At 34.2% G+C, this 20,782-nt stretch overlaps 2 protein-coding genes across 4 annotated transcripts; both read left to right on the top strand.

Annotated features, from left to right (window-relative positions):
• The first annotated feature begins 10,991 nt into the window (after nt 1-10,991).
• Nucleotides 10,992-12,972, top strand: LOC118052141 (F-box protein At5g07610). The gene has a single exon (XM_073406188.1). It carries the CDS (start codon nt 11,142-11,144, stop codon nt 12,444-12,446), a length of 1,305 nt encoding a protein of 434 aa, XP_073262289.1. The 5' UTR covers nt 10,992-11,141; the 3' UTR covers nt 12,447-12,972.
• Nucleotides 12,973-14,549: 1,577 nt separating this feature from the next.
• LOC118052139 (ethanolamine-phosphate cytidylyltransferase) lies at nt 14,550-20,428 on the top strand. Of its 3 annotated transcripts, none has more exons than XM_035062979.2 (10): nt 14,552-14,854; nt 15,574-16,013; nt 16,462-16,697; nt 16,952-17,112; nt 17,407-17,478; nt 18,129-18,196; nt 18,382-18,502; nt 19,168-19,233; nt 19,347-19,469; nt 20,086-20,428. In XM_035062979.2, exons 2-10 carry the CDS (start codon nt 15,661-15,663, stop codon nt 20,155-20,157), a joined length of 1,272 nt encoding a protein of 423 aa, XP_034918870.1. In that variant the 5' UTR covers nt 14,552-14,854; nt 15,574-15,660; the 3' UTR covers nt 20,158-20,428. The 3 variants fall into 3 exon arrangements, with proteins under 3 accessions (XP_034918872.1, XP_034918870.1, XP_034918871.1); XM_035062980.2 differs by having other exon boundaries at nt 14,552-14,974; XM_035062981.2 differs by lacking the exon at nt 17,407-17,478 and having other exon boundaries at nt 14,550-14,854.
• The last annotated feature ends 354 nt before the right edge of the window (nt 20,429-20,782 follow it).

Here is a 20,782-nt window from a genome sequence, read left to right as displayed (position 1 = left end):
TGCTCAAACTATGGGTTGATTAAGAATTAATTTTTTATAATTAATTTTGATTTGTTTTCTATAGAGTTATCATAATTTTATAACCTTGGTTATAAATTTAAAAAATCAACCTGAATTAATTTAATTCATCAAAATCTTAATATTTTTAAAAATATCATCCAAAACAATTTCTTATCAAATTTTTTAAAAAATACCATCCAAAATATAATTAATCCGAGTGTGTGGATCCGAATTTCCTTTAAGAAAAGAAGAAGAAGAAGAATGGATGAAAAGAAAAGGTCTCAAGTGTGTTTAATGCAAAAGGCGGGGAGTCATAAAGTCTCAGCTGTTCTTGTCGTTATTCCGGCAAGAGCACAAGCAAACTAGCTAGCAGCAGGTTGTCTAACTAAAAACCCATGAACCTAGCTAGCTATCTAGCTTGCTAGTTTTCATCATTTATTCAATCAAGCACCCTCCACCAATCCAAGCAGAAAATCAACTTGCGAGGAAAACAGAACCATAGGCATGCATGGTCTAGTCAAAACAATCCATTAATATTTTTCCTTTTTTATTGTCAGCTTTTCTTCGTTTAGCTTTGCATGGCCATTCAGAGCACGTGCAACAGCTCCATGGAAAAAAAAGAGAGAAAGGACTAGATATAGAGATATCTTAAAGCTCAGTGGACAGGTTTGGACATTGGAGAGGGCTGTGTGTACGTAATTATAAGAAGAGATTTCTCTTCTTTAATTTTATTTTTTTGAATTTTTACACTTCCCAAATACGTCCTAGCTCCAATGGAATTGAAAGCAATTAATAAGGTTCGGTGAAGGTTCAGATCAAAGAGATGTTGATATGTCAAAGCTTTTCTTTACCTGTAAATCCAAGGTACCATACATAGTTAATGTCTCTGTATCACCTCTCACTTTCTCTCTATAAGCAGCAGCTCGGCCATTCTTTTCACGACCTCTTTCTCTCAACACTATTTCCATTCCTTTTGCCTCCTCTCCATTCCTCTCTTTTTGGTCACTTTTCAAGTATAAAATCCCCTTCTTTTCAGGTTTTGTTCCAAAACTTTCTTTGAGGTTGAGAGAAGTGTTGATGCAATGAGAGTATTAGCTGTTCTTGTTATGGCACTATCGCTTCTGATTTTTGGATCTATTGGCCGGTCTGATGCAGTGCCAAAAACAACTTTTCTATCTCCTGTTGATGGTTCCAACAAGAAGAAAAGTTCATCAAATATGTCACCATCATCATCATCACTTGAAGCTGTCAACACCTTGTTCTCTAACTCCAGCAAGAACAAGAACATTACTTTGGATGAGATGAGAGTTGTTCCTACAGGTCCAAATCCTTTACACAACAGGTAGAAGTAGAGGGTGTGAAGATTCAGTTTCTGTCCAAAAATCCTCAAGTATTTTCTCCATGCTTGATCAATTTGTTGGAGTAGAAATTAAATTAATACAGATTTTGTCGAACAAATCTTGCCTCACTTTCTTTTCTTTTTTCTTTTGTATTTGTTTTTAGTCTGCTTAGTTCAATCTCTGAAGTTCAGTTATGTATATGGTTGTCATGCTTGTTGATCCATGTAGTATCTGTGATCATACTTTGTTCAAAACCTTATTCACAACAACAACAACAAAAGTAAGAGTAGTAGATTTTTTAGCCAGTTTTATTAATTGAAGAGAATTATATGCCTTCTATTCTCTCCTTCCTTCGATTAAGTGCATGATAATATCATTTAACCTTATATATATATGAACATATATATTTGTCATTCCCCTTCTTAATGTACGTAATTTTACCTCCAGTGACATAAAATGTTTTACCAGTTAAATTAATTAATTATTAATTACTCAAAACCAATAAAATTAATCATTCTTATTTACCATTTAATATTTTCCCACAATAAAGAAGTAGGTAATGGGATTTATATGCATAAAACCATTTTCGTAGTTATGGATTGGTTTGAACCTTAATTGGTGAAAGAAACCATATCAATTTCTGAATATTTATTTTTCCAATATTTTACAAGTATAAATCAGGTCAAGAGCATCAGCATACACACGGGCAAATCTTGGCAACTATACGTATACATGAAAAGTAGACAAGAGAAAGGCACAGGATTTTTGGTGGAGTTTAAGGGAAAAGAAGTTCTTCAGTCTTGATTTGTTACCTGTATTGATTAGATATGTTTCCTGATTAGGGAAAATAGCATTAAATTCGTGTCAGCATACTTAAATGCTACTATTTATATATATATTTCCCTTTTATTTTCCTGTGGAGTGAGAGAATTTAATGGTGTTTACTGTTACAGCTGCATGCAGTACGCGCCAGCCAGCATTAAATCAAGAATTAACTTTTGACCACAGAATTCATTTTTTTTTTAATCACTTTTGTCTTGTGGGCTGTTTTTTAGGTTAATTTTAGCTTGTGTCCCTCTCAAAAAGATATTCCAATCCAAGAGGGTAAGATTGGTGGGGGATGATGGTGATCATATTGGGTTTCGTGCATGCAGATTGAAAACAAATTCACAGGCTCGGGGACGGGTGTTTTCTGGAAAATACTTTCCAAAAGTTTCTCTCTTTTTGTTTTTTCATGTGCAATCCATTTCAATAGTTTTTTAGACAGTGAAGGAGAGAATTATTTTGGTTATGATGGTGATGCTTCTGTTGTTCGCTTCCCCCTCGAGGCTGTGTTTTAATGTCAGGTCACAAATCAAGATCAACTGATAAGAGTACTACAGGGAGAAAGTGAAGTGTGGATTATATTGACCCATAAAGGTTGAAAAAACCAAAGTCTGTAAAGCAACTGCTAATTTAATGTCCTAATAGCCTGAGAAAAAGAAAAGGTCAAACTTCAAATACAATCCCAACTACTGGGATATTATCAATTCTGCATCGATTCTACTTTTAAATAATTTGAATTTTTCCATTGGGTTCTTATATTGAAATTCTGACCTCAACCATTGTTTTTCTATATAATAATATTTTTTAACAAAAATAAAAGCACAATTTAGATGAAATCCAGAATGTAAGGATATATATTTGAGAATATATGAGATTTGAGAAAGAAAATTAATATTTTCTTTTCTGGGGGTGGGGGATTAAAATTGGACTGCATGTATACACTTCAGAGAGGAAAAGAAAACAGTAGATTTATTTGTTAAGCAGAAATGAAAAGGGAGCAAAGCAAGACTCCAAAAGGGAGTGACAAAATCCTGATGGAAAGTGCAAGGTGTTCAGAGTCTATACAATTATACAATGAAACTAGGCCTACCCTAGCTATTAGCTAAATGCTAGGCAACTGAGAAACACTGCAGGCCTAAACACTGCTCTGAGTAATGAACACTACACTTCGAAACAATAACATTCCAGCTTGCAAAGAGTTAGATTTTGAGCATCTGTTTTGACTTTCTTCTTTTTCTTCTTTTCTTCTGCTCCTTCTGACCAATTCTGTTAACATCTATGTCCACAGTACACTATTGTAAATCCAATTCTTAGACAGCCAATTCATGTATATAACTTCTTTCCCTCAAGAAACTGTAAATGCAGGCAGTCCATAGGCTGATTTGAGCCCAAATAATTCCAATCTCCTGCTCAGCACCGTTAATTCTATATGTTCTTACCTTGAGATGTATACTAAGGGTTTTTTTAACTTGCATTATTTACATAAGGTGAAGATCTTTACAAAAACTTGATAGCGAAGTAAGATGCCAGCTCCACTGGTGTGTCCAGAACTCCTTATGACTACCATGACCAAATTTCATCACTAGCCAATTTAGCAGATATACAGTGAAAACAAATAGGGAAGGGCAAAAGATTTCATCAGAAATCAACAAAAAGAGACATGTCTAATGATTGATCTTCGCATCTCTCTGATCCTTAATTTTGTTGTCGAGGCAACGGAAGGGGACTCGCTATGCAAAGGAGAAAAAAAAACCTCAGATATGGCATCCCATGATAGGTTTTCATCCGTTTTACGCCTTCTTTCCAAGAATGCTGGCCTCATAGGTGTCCCGACCATTTCAACTTTGCATGTTAGCAGGGCTTCAATCTTGGACATTGGAGGCCTCAGGTTAGCAAGAGGCTGAAGGCATAAGAAAGCTACATGGATTACTAGCAAGACATCTTTCTCCATAAATCCATGTTCTCGCAATTTGGGATCTACCAGATCAATCACACTTGACCTCTCATATAATTTCCATGCCTGGGAAGAAACAATCTTGATGTCAGTAAAAAAGGTCTTGATAAAATTATTAAAATTTTGAGAAAAGAAGGGAAAATGTTGATCAGATAAGGCAACGGCATACATATTCAGGAAGATATTGCATTTCTGATGGTAACCTAAGATCTGTGTTTTTCCTGCAGCTAATAATTTCAAGCACAAGCACTCCAAAGCTATAAATGTCTGCCTTTTCAGACAATTCCCCTCTGATGGCATACTCAGGAGCAGTGTAACCTCCGAACAAGAGATAGAGAGAAGTTAAGGCATTAGGCCGGAACCGAATGCAATCTTAATAGTGAAATCTTGTAACGATCAATGGTTCCAAGACTGTTCATTGACTGCTATATTTGTAGCATACTTACAAAGTTCCTGCAAATGTAGTGCTGAGATAAGCTTGATCTTCAGGGAAGAACCTAGACAGCCCAAAATCACTAATCCTTGGCTGGAATTTGACATCAAGAAGAATGTTGCTTGCTTTTATATCTCTGTGTGTACAATTCTTAGGTGTGAATCCTCATGTAGATATTGCAATCCTCGAGCAATGCCTAATATTATTTGGAATCTGGTGTCCCAATCCAGGAATTTATCACCATTCCCTGCAGCCGAAGAGAATTAAAGAACATGTTAAAGCTCACTGAAAGGCTTGAAAACATTGTTGTCAATTACTGTGTTTCATCCGATGTTACTGTCTATTTTCAGTTTTTCTTAACAAACAATTCACATGTAAGATGAGATGTTACATTGTTGTCAATTTACGAATAGTACTAGATAGACAGGCCCAAATCCACCTCTTCCGAGTAGATTACCAGGATGAAAATTCTTAGTTGCTTTCTTCAATGTCTGAAAGTCGAAATAGCTTATCGTTTGGGGGCTACCACTCCAGAAATCCTTGGTTGCTGTAAATATTACAACTTCTATATTAACTTCATAATATGGTAAACACTCAGCAGTTCTATTACCTGCCAGACTTCCATTTCTTTTCAGGAATTTCCTCAGTTTTTCTGGTTTGTTAAATTTCCAGAAGAGCAAGATAACGATCAACAATATTACGAGCACAAGCATCCCTCCAATGACAAACAACAACGCTGAAGAATTCCCTGATGAGGGGCTCTGTCTATGTAGCGTTTTAGGTGCTGGAGGAGTCACTGCATTCAATAGAATACATGGCCAACTTCATTTTTTTCTTTTTGACAATTTATATTGAAAACAACACTCCTACAACAGAAATTTCATTGGGATATTTATCATGTAAAAAACCCTTTGAAATTACAATAACATCACCAATTTTATTTTATTTTAAAAGCTAGATCATTTTTCCTCTCCTGTTCTCCCTACACCCAAATTATATATGTCAATAGCAATTTTCAAGTCTCCTCTTCCAAATTCTGAAAGGTCACTAAATTCAATAAACGGGAAAGACAGATAGCCACCCCAAACTTCTCACAGGACACGTTGCACTCACATCATCACACAAGACTTTATGATTTTCCTTAGTCCCCAAAACGCTTTAGAATACAGTTTGTACAGAGAAGAGAGTCATAATTTGCAGTGAACATACCTTCTAGCGCTCGACGTGCCATTCTCAACTGTCCAGACTTCAAAGCAGAAAGAAAGAAGAATAATTTTGTGATTCAAAATGATAGCTCAAGATGCTCTCTTGCAGATTTTCTTTTTCATTTGTTTGGTAAACTTGAAGGTTCAAGAGGGAACATAAAAAGAATCGAAGGGAAGGGGAATATGATACATTGGAAATTGTCTTGTGTACAATGAAAAGTTGAGACAAGGAGAAGGATCCATATGTTAACTTAGTAAACATTCCTTCCAATGTCTTCAATGTTAGTACAACGTCAGGCATGTTATTAACTTAATTTGGCAACTCAGCCGACGGTTTACTTTTTCTTTCTTCTTTATTATTTTATAAGGTAAGCATGGATTAGTTTTTGAATAGTATTGAAATTAAATCCCTCTTCCACTAGATTTAGAAATCATCAAGTTGCATTCGTGAGAAGTAATGTTGTTTGTAACTCTTGCCAATTATATGCAAAATTGCTCAATATATAAGGTCTACCACTAATTTATACGCATCTTGCATTACAACATCTATTTGGATTACAAATTTAAGAACCATTTATAATTTTAATTAAGAGTTATAATCCCTATACAATAATGATTTAAAGATTTAACTTTATAGTGTTATATTATCCATAATTATAAAATCTGAATTAACTCGACTGGTCAACCTAGAACTATTTCACAGTTTATTGGTCGAGGTTTCAGAAAAAGAATAGGGCTTGATCACTATTTTTTTAATTATTTCACAAAATGAAGATGATGTGTTGATGTTTATAGCACGTAAGAGACCAGCTCTATATCTTGATTTATGCCATTGGATTTATCTGCACCATATCCTGTTGTAAATAGTGAAACTCACAGTGCCAACTACTAACTTTTTTTCTCTCCAGGGGACCACTTCCATGAAAAGATTTTGGTAGACTTCCATGATGCTCAGAGGATTTCAAAGAAAGGATCTTAGCACTGCCACCACCCCATGTAATATCAACGTTGAAGTTACCAGACAAAGTATCTGCGACAAATTATACAAGACTTGATAGAAGAAAACATGTAAACACAGTTGAAAACGTCATGCTGGAGAAAAAAATGAACAGGCTAGGTTAAGAAAGATAGGAGGAAGAGCAGAAGGATTTTGCATGGAAATGGTGAGGCCATATATAGTATCAAGAATCACTGGAATTCAGAAGTGCAAGTAGCTAGGTGGGCAAGTGCTATAAAGTGATTAAGAGAATATGCAGGCGTGTGATCGATCAAGATATTTGACTTGTTTTTTGGTAGGAGACCTGACAGCTAATGGAAAATCATAGAATTTTTAATCTATACTTTTGTGATGTAGCAGTTCTATTGATGGTAGAGGTTGAATCCATGCATGGCTGTCTCTCTCATGTTTGTCTTCAAGTTTCAATGTAGAAAAGGCAAACATAACTTTATGTTCTTGATATATAATTTACTCTCCAAAGCTGGCTGAAGATAGAACCCCGTTCCAACATTCTCAGAAACAAATATAATATCAACCTGACAAAGCCCTCCTCTTTTTAATTACCATGCATGGAGTCCTGAGCTATGAAATTTAAATTGTTTCTATTTTGGAATTTTAGTTTTTTTATATAATTTAACTCTTTATTTATTGTTTACCTCATAGTTGACTATGACAACCTTTTTAAAACTTGAATGTCAATATTATTTTTTGAATAAAATTCCCTATACACATCTTCTTGTTGTTGTTTTGAGGGGTGAGAGGGGAACGAATGAAGAAACGAATCCAAGAAGAAGTAATTTGTTTATAATTGTTGAGATAAATCATGATCCATCCTTTTATTGTCTGCACTTATTAATTACATGATTAATTTGTGTTTTACCAAATATTGCTTTCTTGCAAGGCTGGTGCTTATCAACCAGGTCAGGTCATGAAGAATTCCTAGTGCTGGAAAAATGTGTCGTCCTGGAAAATCACACACATAAAAGTTAATCAAGTTGGGTTAAAGAGGTGTAACGTTCGGCTTCCATTCTGATTCTGTTCAATTTCGAGCAATAAATTCTATCCCAGATCAGGGATCCAATGCTCAAGCTGCAAGAAAATAAGAATAAAAAAGTCTAACAAAATTTGACAATAATTGGGCCAAAAAGCTCTTCCTAAAGCACATGGACCCGGTCCACTGCCCGGGTCCATGCTAGGCACCCCAGTTCTTTCGTGGGTTCAAGCTGTAACATCTAAGTCCAATATGCTAGGGTTTAAGTAGTTTATCTAGATCTATTTTTTATTTTTAAATGGATTCATGCAAATCATCCGAGTCCAACACTCAAATTTTTTTTCAAAATATCACACAAATCCTTCAATATTGTATGCTAATATAAGATATATTATTTTGAATATAATGTAACTTTAAACATTACAAAGATCAAATAACTACTCTATAACCCTTATTCTTTATAAATAGACAAGATTCGTGATCTATAAATATTCCATAAATTCTTCAAAGTTAGGTTCATAATTTATTTATTCTTTATATGTTTAGTATGTATGTTTTTATAGTCTATCTCTCTAAACTAACACTATATATTTTTTATTTACAAAGATATTCACTTAAATATATATAAAAGTCTTTAAATCTATTAAAAATGATATTTTAATACGTGTTAGCTATTAACATTCTTGATTTACCGAGTATTAGCTATTAGCCTTTTTTACTAGGAAAAATATACCATATTACTACAATTAAAAGATTAATTAATTATTTAATTCATAAATTTTATTCTTAATTAAACACCTTGGAATTTTGTACCTCATCAACCTCTAAGTAATTTCTATATAAAGAATCTGCCTATATTCAATACGATAAGAACAATAATTGATAAAAACTTGACCTCTTAGTATTCCGATTTTCTTTTTATATAAAAAATCTGCTATCATTTTGAAACATTTTTTTTCCACCCTCTAAATAGCTCATTTTATGGGTCTAAGTAAGCGAATAAAATCCCAATTATCCTAAATTCTTATAAAAATTACATGTCCTGATTTGAACTCAAGAATTACTATATAAATTTTAAATTATTTGTCATCATGCTACGCCCATTAAAGACTTTTCATTTTGAAACACGAGCAGGCTAACCTTATAAGAAAACTCTGGTTCAGACAGCGAAAGGATCAATGGCTACTCCCCTTAGTCAAAGATAATTGAATGTTAAGTACAGTCTGCATACGAAAGTCATTGTAATGGCATATCCTGAGATAAACAGACTCGCCATTTAAAGTGAATAGATATGTTAGGGTAATGTCCTTTTTATGGGAACAAAATATTATATCATTGAAAGAATAAAAATTGCAAGTGTACTTTGATAATAGCTGGCATAGTTGATTAGTCAATGAGTTAATTTAAATTAATTTAAAACAATGTTATTTTAAGTTTTTTATTTAAATTAAAATAATAATATTTTCAAAAAAATATTTAAATTAAATTTTAATCAAAGTAATCAAATCGCTAATTAATCCATCAAATCAATTAAATTATTTTAGATCAACTAAGTTTTACCAAGTTAATTTAAAACCTGATCGATGAAATCAATTAGTTAATTTATCAAGCCAAATTAATAACTTGGATTTAATACCAAAAAAAAGAGTGAAAAATATAAAAATCACAAGGTGTACTAGCTTAGAATTTGTAAAGTAATAGTTGAAATTAGATGTTATAATTGATTGAAATTGTAATAGATGTTGTTTTTTAAATATTTTTTATTTAAAAATATATTAAAATAATATATAATTTTTTTTAAATTTAATATCAATATATAAAACGTCTATATCTATGTTGTTGTGTAATTAATATTTCTCTTACACACCTCTCATTCAACTCATGGCAGGTCGGCAAATATGCTGTTTTTTTTTTCGTATCTTCTGTAACTCTAACAGCACGGCAAACCACAAATTTTTTAATGGAAATCTGAATTATTATTTTTTTTGAATTCTAGAAAACCTCATCTGAAACTTACACCTCCTTATAGCATAATTAATGAAATTCAGACGTGTTTTAAAAGAAAATTAATTGGTGAGTAACACTAATTTTATACGATTAGAATAATAATCTTAAGCTACAATGATTAAACCTAGTTGGCAAGTAGATCCGAGGCAAAAGCTTGTGACCCGGATTAGGTTTTTTCAATTAAAAAAAAATTAACTCAAAGTTGTTCTAATGAGGTAATCTGATTAACCTAGTCATATCACAAAATATTTTTTTTTAAATCAAAACTCTTTTTTATTTTTTAAATCTTAGGCCATGACCGAAGAAAGTGCACGAGCACTGAGTTGGTGAGCTCCACGTTCTTGAGGTGGAAAATTAATGGCTGTTACGTAGCAAGCGGATTGAGTCCTATTGTGGTGTGTGAATGCAGTTTCTTTATGAGGTCATTTGTCATGATCTGGTCGAGAAAATGTTCAAGAAAGTTCATGGGAAAAAGTATATCCCAATTTAGGCCTTGTTTTCGTAGCAAATCAACCCCTGTTTAAACAGTTTCATCAAATTTAATCCAATTGGACCAAATTATAAACAAGTTGCAATGGTTTTACCCTATAGAGAGATTACAATTTTATAATTGAGTCCGATTTTGCTGAATTGATGGGTGCTGTCTTTGTTGTTAAACCTAGTTTAAGTTAACAAGTTAATCTAGAACCGGTCAATTTAGGAGCTGACTTGAACCGCATTTAAAAAAAACAAGTAGAAATTGATCCAGGTGGATCAACTAACCACTTGTTCAAAACTTGGTTTGATTTTTTTAAATGATTCAAAATGATGTGTTTCAATTTTTTTTTTTAATTGAAACAACTTTGTTTTGATTGATCTAGTCATCTCAAGTTAATACATCAACCAATAACCTGGATCATTCCAAGTTAACCCGTCAAACAATAATCCAGATCGGGATTAATAATTTTGAGTGAGAAATGGGTAAATTGGATGAAATTGTTTAAATAGGAACTTATTTGCTGAGTTGTCACAAACAAGAAGGGAAGGGTTATCCAAATTAAGAGTTGGCTGGAGGTGACAAAAGGAGGGCTGGGTTGGTGCTTACCGACACGTTGAGGGTATGGCTTGTGTAGTTGTGTTTGATTGTGCTTTTATGAGTTCAATCATACCACTTTTTCCCATTTCACACAGGAAAAGTAGTTGATGACCTGTCATAAAGTGATCGGAACAGCCATCTTTATCCAGATTTCAACTTAACCTCTAAGAAATCTTATTTTGGAAACTGAAATCTGTCTCCCCTTCTTATGATAGAGTCCCCCGATATTCTGAAAACTGGAAAAAAAAAAAGTGTCTGTCAGAAGGAAAATCCAGTTCACAACATCTTAGAATCAGGAGAAAGAAATAGGAAGAATGATTCCCTCTTCTCCAAGCCATTTAGAAGTCTCCTTTAACTCACCAAAGAAGAAGAAATCATCGCCTGTTGATGTTGTCCTTGGCAATGATGACTTTGTCAGCGAGATTTTGTTACATTTGCCTGTAAAAAATGTCCTGAAACTCAAGTTAATCTCCAAGAGATGGCTATCTATAATCTCCCATCCCAGTTTCTCTATCCGCCATACCTACCTCAATCCTCACACCATTTCTGGTCTCCTCCTCAATGTAGCATTTCGTTTCAAGAAACCTAGTAGTTACCTATATGTTTCTATTGATGGGAAATCAGTACTTGATGTTTCCTCCGATTTTCTTCGTTTCGATCCTGATAAACCCGGAAGCACTTACGTTTCTCAGTCCTGCAATGGCTTGCTCTTGTGCTCTAAAAGGATGCGGTATTCTGCTGAGAGAACTAAACCAACGTATTATTATGTATTGAATCCTACAACAAGACAGTTTGTGGAGCTCACTCTACCATCTGGCGATGGAATTCGTTCTAGGCGAATTCAATTGGTGTTTGATCCTTCAAAATCACCTTACTACAAGGTTCTTTGTATTCACTACTTTAAATCATTGCTTGAGATCCATGTCTACTCATCTGAGACCAGGATTTGGAAGCTTTCTCTAAAGCAAGAAAATTTTGATTCTTCGAGCGTGAACTTGAACAATGGTGTCTTTTGGAATGGTGCTATTCACTGGATTAGTCGTATGGGAAATGGGTTCTGTTTCTTGCTTGATAAGGAATGTCTTCAAGCAATGCCAAGCCCTCCACTTCCTGAGTCTTGGGAAGCCAGCAACTTCAGGTATTTCGGGGAGTCTGGTGGGGAACTGCACTTTATTGGGTTATTGACTGGAGAACAAAAACCTGATCATATTATAGCTACGGGTGTGAATGCCTCTCCTGAGATGCCTGATGACAAAACGACAAGCAGCAGCAGTTCCAATATTGACTCTCAATACATTGTCGTTTACGCCATGGAGAAGGGGTGCTCGAAATGGTTTGTGAAGTACTATCTAGATGTGAACGCCATCGTAATGGCATATCCAGAGATCACCGATCAGGACCCTTCAGTCTCACCATGTTTCGTGAGTGGATCCATTTATGTATCTTCTTTTATCGAGGAAAACGATGAAGAAGGGCCATTGCTGGTGATCAACATGCCTGGTGAGATCATATCTTACAGCTTCAAGCACAAAGCATTCAAGAAGCTATTTAGTTTTCATCCGTACACGCATTACAGCTGCTATGCTCTCAAGTTTACGGAGACTTTGTCCTTGGTCTAATTGATGGTATGTGTGCTAGCTATACGATCAGCTGTTTCTTCCATGCTTGCTTGCTGACAAAAACGAACCAAAACACAGAAAATGCTTGTAATTGCTTTGATTTAAAACCATAACCATGATTAAGTACCGTTGGCTTCATTGCACTTGATCTTCATGGTGTATTCTCTACAAACGAAAGGGAAGTGGACTGGTATTTGTTTCCTATCTTTCTAAACTCAAAATAAACAGCTGTGACATTAGCAATTTCACCATGTTTTGTGCAAAGATCCATTTATGTATCTTCTCAGATTGAGGGAAACAATGAAGATGATCAGGGCCAGTGCTGGTGATCATAAGCATGGCTGCAGGTTGGGGGCACTTGTTTCTGATAGAAAATATTCACGCAATATGTGCTCTGTTGTAGCTGTTATTCTTTCATGGTTTTGCTTTATATATCGGTCCTGCTCCGCTCATCTATGTCAAGGTTTTCAAATTCTCTTGTAACTTGTAAACATAAAGTTATAGAAAGTAGAAATTATATCTTTTTCAAGATCCAAGGCATACATATTCTAATTTAATAATATTATTGATTCTATTAATTGATGCTAATCACAGTATTTTACACGCACGATTTCAACGTGAAAGTCAAGCTTGCCACGCAAGATGCGTGATCAGTTTTGTTTACACGTAATTTTATTTTAGTTAAGAGATTACACGTACTGATGTTTTTGTTTGGATGCTAACTTTAACAAAACAAATTAATTAAATAAATAAAATTATGTTTATTTCGCTGCAGTAGATATGCTCTGTAATTTTATAAGCTGATTTGTAATTAGTATTTTCAAACTTTAAAATTTGAGTAGTTAAACTTTATTTGTTTTTATATTTTCATCATAAAATAATTTTAAGGAAGAAGATAAGCGTGAAAAATAGAGATAAAAGAAAAAAAAAAACTTTCAATCATCTATATTTCAACTATAAAAACCACTTTGGTTGGTTTTTGAAAGTAGAATTTATTTACTATTGTTATCGAAATTGAAAAGTAAGTTAAGAAAAAAAATTATATATATTTTGAATGAATTTTAAGGTTGAAACTAGGTTTTAAAAAGTTTTTAAATAATTATGTAAATATTTAATATTGTGATAATATTTATTTTTAAAAATATTTTTTTGTTTGAAAATAAATTAAAATAATGTTTTTAGTTTTTAAAATTTATCTTTTACACTATACAGCAAAACAATTTTTAAAAAAAATTATAAAAATACTTTTAAAAACAAACGGGATATATAACAAACTCAGGTTATGAAAATGGTGAAAAAATGGGTTTTTTTTTTAACAATTTTGCAATCCCTAATTGTAAATTCCGGGATTATGGCAATGACGTGCAACTTGTAGCCTGCTGAATCCTTTTTCTTAGATTTTTGAAGTGAACGTGGAGAGGGTTTTTCCTTTCAAATTGACCCTTTTACTTTATTCAAACCTTCAATCATATCCTATTCAACTCCAATAGCCTCATTCTCTCAACGATAGCTTCTCCTCTGTTAATGGAGGAGTCAATGCTTTAAATTAGAGAAAAAACATCAATTGAACTCTAATTGATCAATTTCTCAAATTGCTTAACACCATTATGATATTAATGGTCCTCAAAGCTCACGATAATATTATGAAATTCAAACTTTAATTTGAGTCATTTAAGGATTAAGAAGACTAGTTTGAGCAAAGTAGGATTTAATCAAGGTTTTTTACAAATTCAATGGGCGAAAATGATAAAAGTTAAGACTTAAGGACTCAAACAATAAATCTTTTAAAGTCTATGCACCAACCTGACATTTCCCTCTACACCATTCACATGTGTTTGCTAGCCTCGTATGCATAAGTTTCAAAGATGCTTTGCTTTCTTAATCACAAAGATACATCAAAGCACATATATAATATAAAAATAATTAAATAAACCAAAATCAAAGGTGAGAGATTTTCCTTTTCTTTTCTTTTCTTTTTGAATGGTGAGAATTTTTTTCATTTTAAAGAAAAAAGAAAGACAACTTTTTTTTTTTGTTTCTTGAAAGATTCCTTCTAGTGGGTCTAGGCATAAAAATCATAGCCGTAAGCCCTGCTCAGGGTTGATTGAGGCAAAGTCTGAATTATGGAGTATAAATTTTGAAACTTACAGAAATTAATATAATACTGTTTTAAAAAAATAAAATTCTTCAAGAGTTATAAATCAGCAAGTCAAATTCATATTTTTTGCCCCGATCACTCAATTTTTTTCCTTCCTCTATTTCTTTTCAATCCAGAATAGTTGCTGGATTTCGGATAACTTAGCGTACATGTCCGAACTTCACAACTATAATAAAAACAGAGCCAACACATAGAGAGGGAATCCAGCTAAAAGTTTTCTAAGAAAGAGGAAACGATTAAAAAAAGAGAGGTGAAAACATGATTCTCGATCTGACAGATTCAGATTTCTAGGCTTTAGTTTCTATGTTTTCAAGAATTCATTTCCTTTCATTTTCTTTGGTTTTCTCTCATTCCCGTTTCCTTCCTTCAGGTTTTTCTGTTCCTATTCTTTCTCTCTTTGCATCTTACATGAGAAATATTCTCTTTTTAGTTCTTGAGTTTGAGATTCAGATTTAGACCAACCCCATTCATTAATTTTCAAGAAAAAAAGCCCCCCATTTGTTTATTTTAGCAACCATTCTGTTGAATTCTCTCCCATTTCTATTTTTCTTTGGTTTCTTTTGGTAAAAATCTTATATTTTTTGAATTCTGGGTTGATTCATAATTTACTGGGAAAAAAGTGCGAAAGGGAAAGAAATTTATTCAGATTTGGTGTATTTACTGTATTTTTTTAGCTTGGCAGTGGAATTTTTATTGCTTGAATTACAATCTTTGTTTCGTTTTGTTTTAATTTGAATTTTAGTGGGTGTTCCTGGGTGTGATTTAGATTTCTGTTTATTCAATCAAGTTCATTTGTTTTTTTATGAATTCCAATTCTAATTATTTTTTCTTTTGTTCTAACATTTGGTGAGACTTTTTAGTTTGTTAAGTTTGTGAATTAACTTCAAGACAACAACTTTACGATGATTTATGTTAAATCACAACGTTTGTTTTGGTAACTGACTTCAATTGTTGTCTCAACTTATGCAGGGTTTGTGTCTCTAGATACTCTCTCTATCTCCAATACTCTCTCCTCAAGATTGGAATAGCATAACAAAAAGAGAGGAGAGTGGGAGAATGGAGTATGAGAGCAGCAGTTCGATTTGGGATGGGGTGTATTACTACCCACATCTGTTTGGTGGACTAATGCTAACAGCTGCTTTGCTTGGATTATCAACTAGTTATTTTGGTGGACTTGGGTTCTCTTCTTTGCCTTATATGTTGTCTGATCTGGGAATTTTTCATAAAAAGAAATGTCAGAAGAAGCGAATTCGGGTTTACATGGATGGTTGTTTTGATCTTATGCATTATGGACATGCCAATGCTTTGAGGCAAGCTAAGGCTTTAGGAGATGAATTGGTGGTTGGTGTTGTTAGTGATGAGGAGATTGTTGCCAATAAGGGCCCTCCTGTTTTATCCATGGAAGAGAGGTATTTTAGTGCATTGCTCCTTTCATTTTTTTTTTCCCCATTGATTTGTTTTCTGTGGGTTTTTTTTTTTTTTGAAATGGCTGGACATGTTTCTTTCAGATGAAGTGTTCTTATTTTTTTTGTTGTGTTTTAATTTTACAAAAGAAGTCATGGGATCAGAATCTGTTAATTGCAATACATTTTGCTGAATTATGTGGAATAAATTTGCCAAATCTTGCTGGACTAGTAACGGAACTGGTCAAAGTTTATGACGTCGATTGCAAAGTGAGCTATGTACTTCTTGAGGGCGACATATCAGTTTGTTTATGACAATATCATCTGTGTTCATTTAGTTGTTATTGCAACGGACTATAAAACATGAATAAGATGAAATATCTGTAGTTAGGCCAATTTTCTCTGGCAATATATTAACTGGACTATACTTGTTCCACATGTTCATTATTCCCAGGCTGGCCCTTGTCAGTGGATTAAAGTGGGTGGATGAAGTCATAGCCAATGCTCCTTATGCCATTACAGAGAAATTCATGAACAGTCTCTTCAATGAGCATAAGATTGATTATATCATACATGGTGATGATCCTTGCTTGCTTCCTGATGGAACTGATGCCTATGCCTTGGCCAAGAAAGCTGGGCGTTATAAGCAGATTAAACGTACAGAAGGTGTCTCCAGCACCGATATTGTAGGTACTATAACTTCTCTTGATCAATCTCTGAAATTGTTGGACAATAGTCAAAAAATTGATTGGTTAGAAAAAACTAACATGATCATAACTATATGTTTGGGGCTATCAATGAATATACTGTACTTTTTTTTAGTTGAGTGCAAGTCATCAGTACAAGTGTTTGATCTCTTGCCCATACTTTCATCCTTTACACTTATAAAGATAACTTTCTTGTTTTATTTTTGTTTCTAATTACAGCTCAACTTATTAATGTAGGTAGAATACTTTCTTCTTTGAAGGATAAAAAAGCTTGTGAAAATCACGATGATTCATCATCTTTGCCTGGCATTGCTCTTAAAGGAAGTCAATCCAACAGTGCCCATATATCTCAATTTCTACCAACATCCCGGCGAATTGTGCAATTCTCAAATGGCAAGGTATCACATGTTTGCTTTTCATAATTGTGAAGTCAGTAAAGCATGAGTTTGTGACCACTAACTGGAAATAATTATATATGGCATCTTTGATCATCCAATCAAAATATTTTTTTAGCATATATTTCTATACCTGCATTTCTTGTTTGGAACTAAAAGGGAAATTGAGGTGCTAATCAGATATCCTGTGCATGATTTGAGGGAAAAGGGGGCATACAATAAAAAAATTTCCTCCTTTCATCGGTGTATGTGGACCTTATTTGATCAAATGACTCTGTGCATTGCATGTTATCTTAGGGACCAGGACCAAATGCTCGTGTTGTCTACATCGATGGAGCGTTTGATCTCTTCCATGCTGGACATGTGGAGGTATCATTAATCATTAATGATTTACTGTCATCATTCTTTGCAATGATTCTTGCAATTCCATCACAATAAAAAAGCTGTGATTGTATCTCATTGCCATGCCAAATTTTGTGGCTCCAACATCACTGCATATTTTTGTGGACTGTAGTTCTATTGGGCATCAGCTTAGTGCTTTTCAACATGGCACTGTAGGTATACATGGCTCAATGCCATCCACTCAAATATCTGCCTTGCATGACACAGTGAAACTTGAGGATTGCTCAAATTGACAATTCCAGCACTCTGGACTGGATTACTGTAACTTCTGGTGTTTATGTCTGATAGCAAAAGCAAACATGATTGGATCAGAGTTAATCCTTTTCAAATGTGCATCCAGTAGAATGGTTTGTCAAACTTGTTCAACAGATTTAATGTCACTGTGGCTATCTGGGGAAGCAGCTTTATCTGATTCATTAATTGTTTTATGGTGTGATTGGTTAGCTTTTGGTTTTCAATACTCTGAATCCCTTGTTGGTTATCCCAGTAGATGCATGATGCACCCATCCATAGTATATATGCCATACAAAATGCTCTGTTTCCTTTATTGCTAAAAGCCAACCATATATGTAAATTTGTTGAGAAATTTTTTCCCCTCTTATATTTTCCTTGCTCAGATTCTCAGGAGTGCTAGGCAGCTTGGAGATTTTCTGCTGGTTGGGATCCACACTGACCAGATTGTAAGGTATATATATATATATCAATTTGCTTTTGATGCTTGATTTTACTTGTGTACATTGTACATTAGCACACTTGATATCAGCAATTTTTGCACTTACGGATGTTTGAATGCATCAGATAAGACTTGTATCTGCATTTTCTTGTGTCAGTACAGCAGAATATAATGAAACATGATGCTGTTTTGTGCAGTGAACATAGAGGGAAAGGTCACCCAATTATGCATCTGCATGAACGTAGTCTTAGCGTGCTGGCCTGCCGCTATGTTGATGAAGTCATCATTGGTGCACCTTGGGAAGTTACAAAAGACATGGTATTTTAATTGTTGCTATAATTCTATGTACTTTGATATGAGAGTTTTAAACAGATAATGGTTTATTGTTAATGCATCACAAATGCTCGTACAGAGATGGGGTTAATGCATGCTGAATGAAGAAATTTGTTGGGATTTTGAAATTACTTGGGCTTTAGCTTTAACAACAAGATTTTTCTGTGTAATTGCTTTATGTGTTGAAGGATTCAGGTTGATCCTTATTTTTACAAATGGTTGTTGAAGTATATGCTTGATCTTAGAAAGTTAAATATGTCATTGGAACCTAAACAACTCCTTTGCCAAGCTTATGAACAACAAAAATAGTTCTTGGAGTCATGTAATCAACATCAATTTAACTGAAGTATATGGTATGATTTCAAAGATGAATTCTGAACTCTGAGTAAAGTGACTCTAATGAAAAGCATAGACTGAATTGTTGTCTTTAGCCAAAATGTTGCTCCCTTCTTCTCTAGATTAGTTTCAGTTCTTTAAACATACACCTTCCACTGAGGTTTCAAACTGACACCTTCCTGAGTTTCTATTATTAACTGATGTAGTTTTGGATCTGTTTATCAACCTATTAATGTTGAGGCATAGTACATTTTTGAATGACCATTGTTGTATGATTTCTTAACCTTGAGGTATTCCTTTATTTGCATGATCAGGTCACAACTTTTAACATCACCTTGGTTGTGCATGGGACAGTAGCAGAGAACAACTCCTTGTTGGCTGTAAGCTTAATTCTTCGATTTCCCTGATTGAATCCTTTTTTTCTCATGCAACTTCTATGTGCTTAGGCAATTGGAAAATTGAAAAAAAAAAAAAAACGTTTTGCTTCATGTAGGGAGAACCTGATCCGTATGCAGTTCCAAAGAGCATGAGAATTTTCCGGATGCTTGACAGCCCTAAAACTATAACAACCACTTCAGTGGCGCAAAGGATAGTTGCCAATCACGAGGCTTACTTGGTAGTTCTAAGCTTCTCACTCTTGCTTTACTTGAATGAGTTCAATGTGATTTGTGTTTTCCTTTTGGATTGACATTCCAATTGTGCATTTCATGTCAACTGTCGACCATTCTTTGCACCACTACATTTTATGAAATTGCCTGGAAAAAACTAACCAGATGGCATTGAGCACTGCTTAATTCACTCATTGAATGGTCCTGACCAGCGGGATTCACTAATCCAATTTCTCACATGGTCCCGTGTGGTTGAACTGGTGAATTACAATCTCTGAGTGGAACTGGTGAGCTACAGTCAGTAAATCCAGATTTCTTGAAGGCATTGTCAAGTTTTTTTCAGCTGTAAATGAGTAGCTATTCATTTTCTTCGTTAAGGGCATAAATAGTTACTGTTCAAATTCCCAATTTTTTCTTTCTGGTATTCAAGTCTGGGATCCAATGTCCTTATTTGATTACTTGCCTGGAGTATTCTTCCTTTTGCGATGTCATTTGATTTCCTGCTCATTATACCTCACAAATAAGTTCACTGTAAACCATTTTTTGGATAGTAGCATTGTATTCACAGGGTAGTATAACATGCGATGATGTTTTGCTTCTGGCTAACCCTAAACTTCAATGCAGAAACGTAATGCCAAGAAGGCAGAAAATGAGAAAAAGTACTACGCAGAGAAGGTATATGTATCAGGAGATTAAGCAGAGATCCAGTTCCACCACATAGATGGTTTCGTACAGTTATTTATGCCATGCAGGTGCAACCTTAACCATCACAGAGACTTCCAATCAGCAGATATACATGACAGTCCCATAATTTTTGTGCTGGCGGTTGGGGACGACAATTAGATGGATGTTGAAGGCCCTCTCGAGAGGCTGTGGACGCATCATTTTATTTTATTTCTTATTTGTTGTAACTTACTTTCAGAATAGAACTGAACCCTCAATAATGACATGTTGAAACAGTTAATCACTTGGGCCTTCTCTCTTTACATCCTTTTCCAGGTGGCGTATTATTTTTTCTGTACACAATGTGATGCCTAATCTTAGATCAAATGGATACAGTACCAAAAACTAATACAAATCGATGCTCCTAAACTTTCTCAGGGCAGAAAACCAATCAAACTCTCATTCTTTCTCATCTCTGCTGCATATCATGATGCACCTAATCGATGTTCAAAGTTTATTTTAAAGTTTGAGCTTTTCTGGTTCACTCAACCAACAAAAAGGGAAGTAGTTGCTTACAGCAATTGGATTTGCTTCAAGAGTGAATGGCTGGATGCGCTACGGCTTTTTAAGCTTTTTATCAGTATTAAGCAAAATGAAC

The sequence above is a fragment of the Populus alba genome, chromosome 18 (assembly GCF_005239225.2).
Source record: "Populus alba chromosome 18, ASM523922v2, whole genome shotgun sequence".
Classification (NCBI taxonomy): domain Eukaryota; kingdom Viridiplantae; phylum Streptophyta; class Magnoliopsida; order Malpighiales; family Salicaceae; genus Populus; species Populus alba.
This window is presented reverse-complemented; position numbering and strand designations above follow the sequence as displayed.

Coding starts and splice junctions, on each gene's coding strand:
- LOC118052141 (XM_073406188.1), top strand. CDS start 11,142: ATGATTCCCTCTTCTCCAAGCCATTTAGAAGTCTCCTTTAACTCACCA.
- LOC118052139 (XM_035062979.2), top strand. CDS start 15,661: ATGGAGTATGAGAGCAGCAGTTCGATTTGGGATGGGGTGTATTACTAC. Junction 17,113..17,406: donor TGCAATTCTCAAATGGCAAG/GTATCACATGTT, acceptor ATGTTATCTTAG/GGACCAGGACCAAATGCTCG. Junction 19,234..19,346: donor AGAACAACTCCTTGTTGGCT/GTAAGCTTAATT, acceptor TGCTTCATGTAG/GGAGAACCTGATCCGTATGC.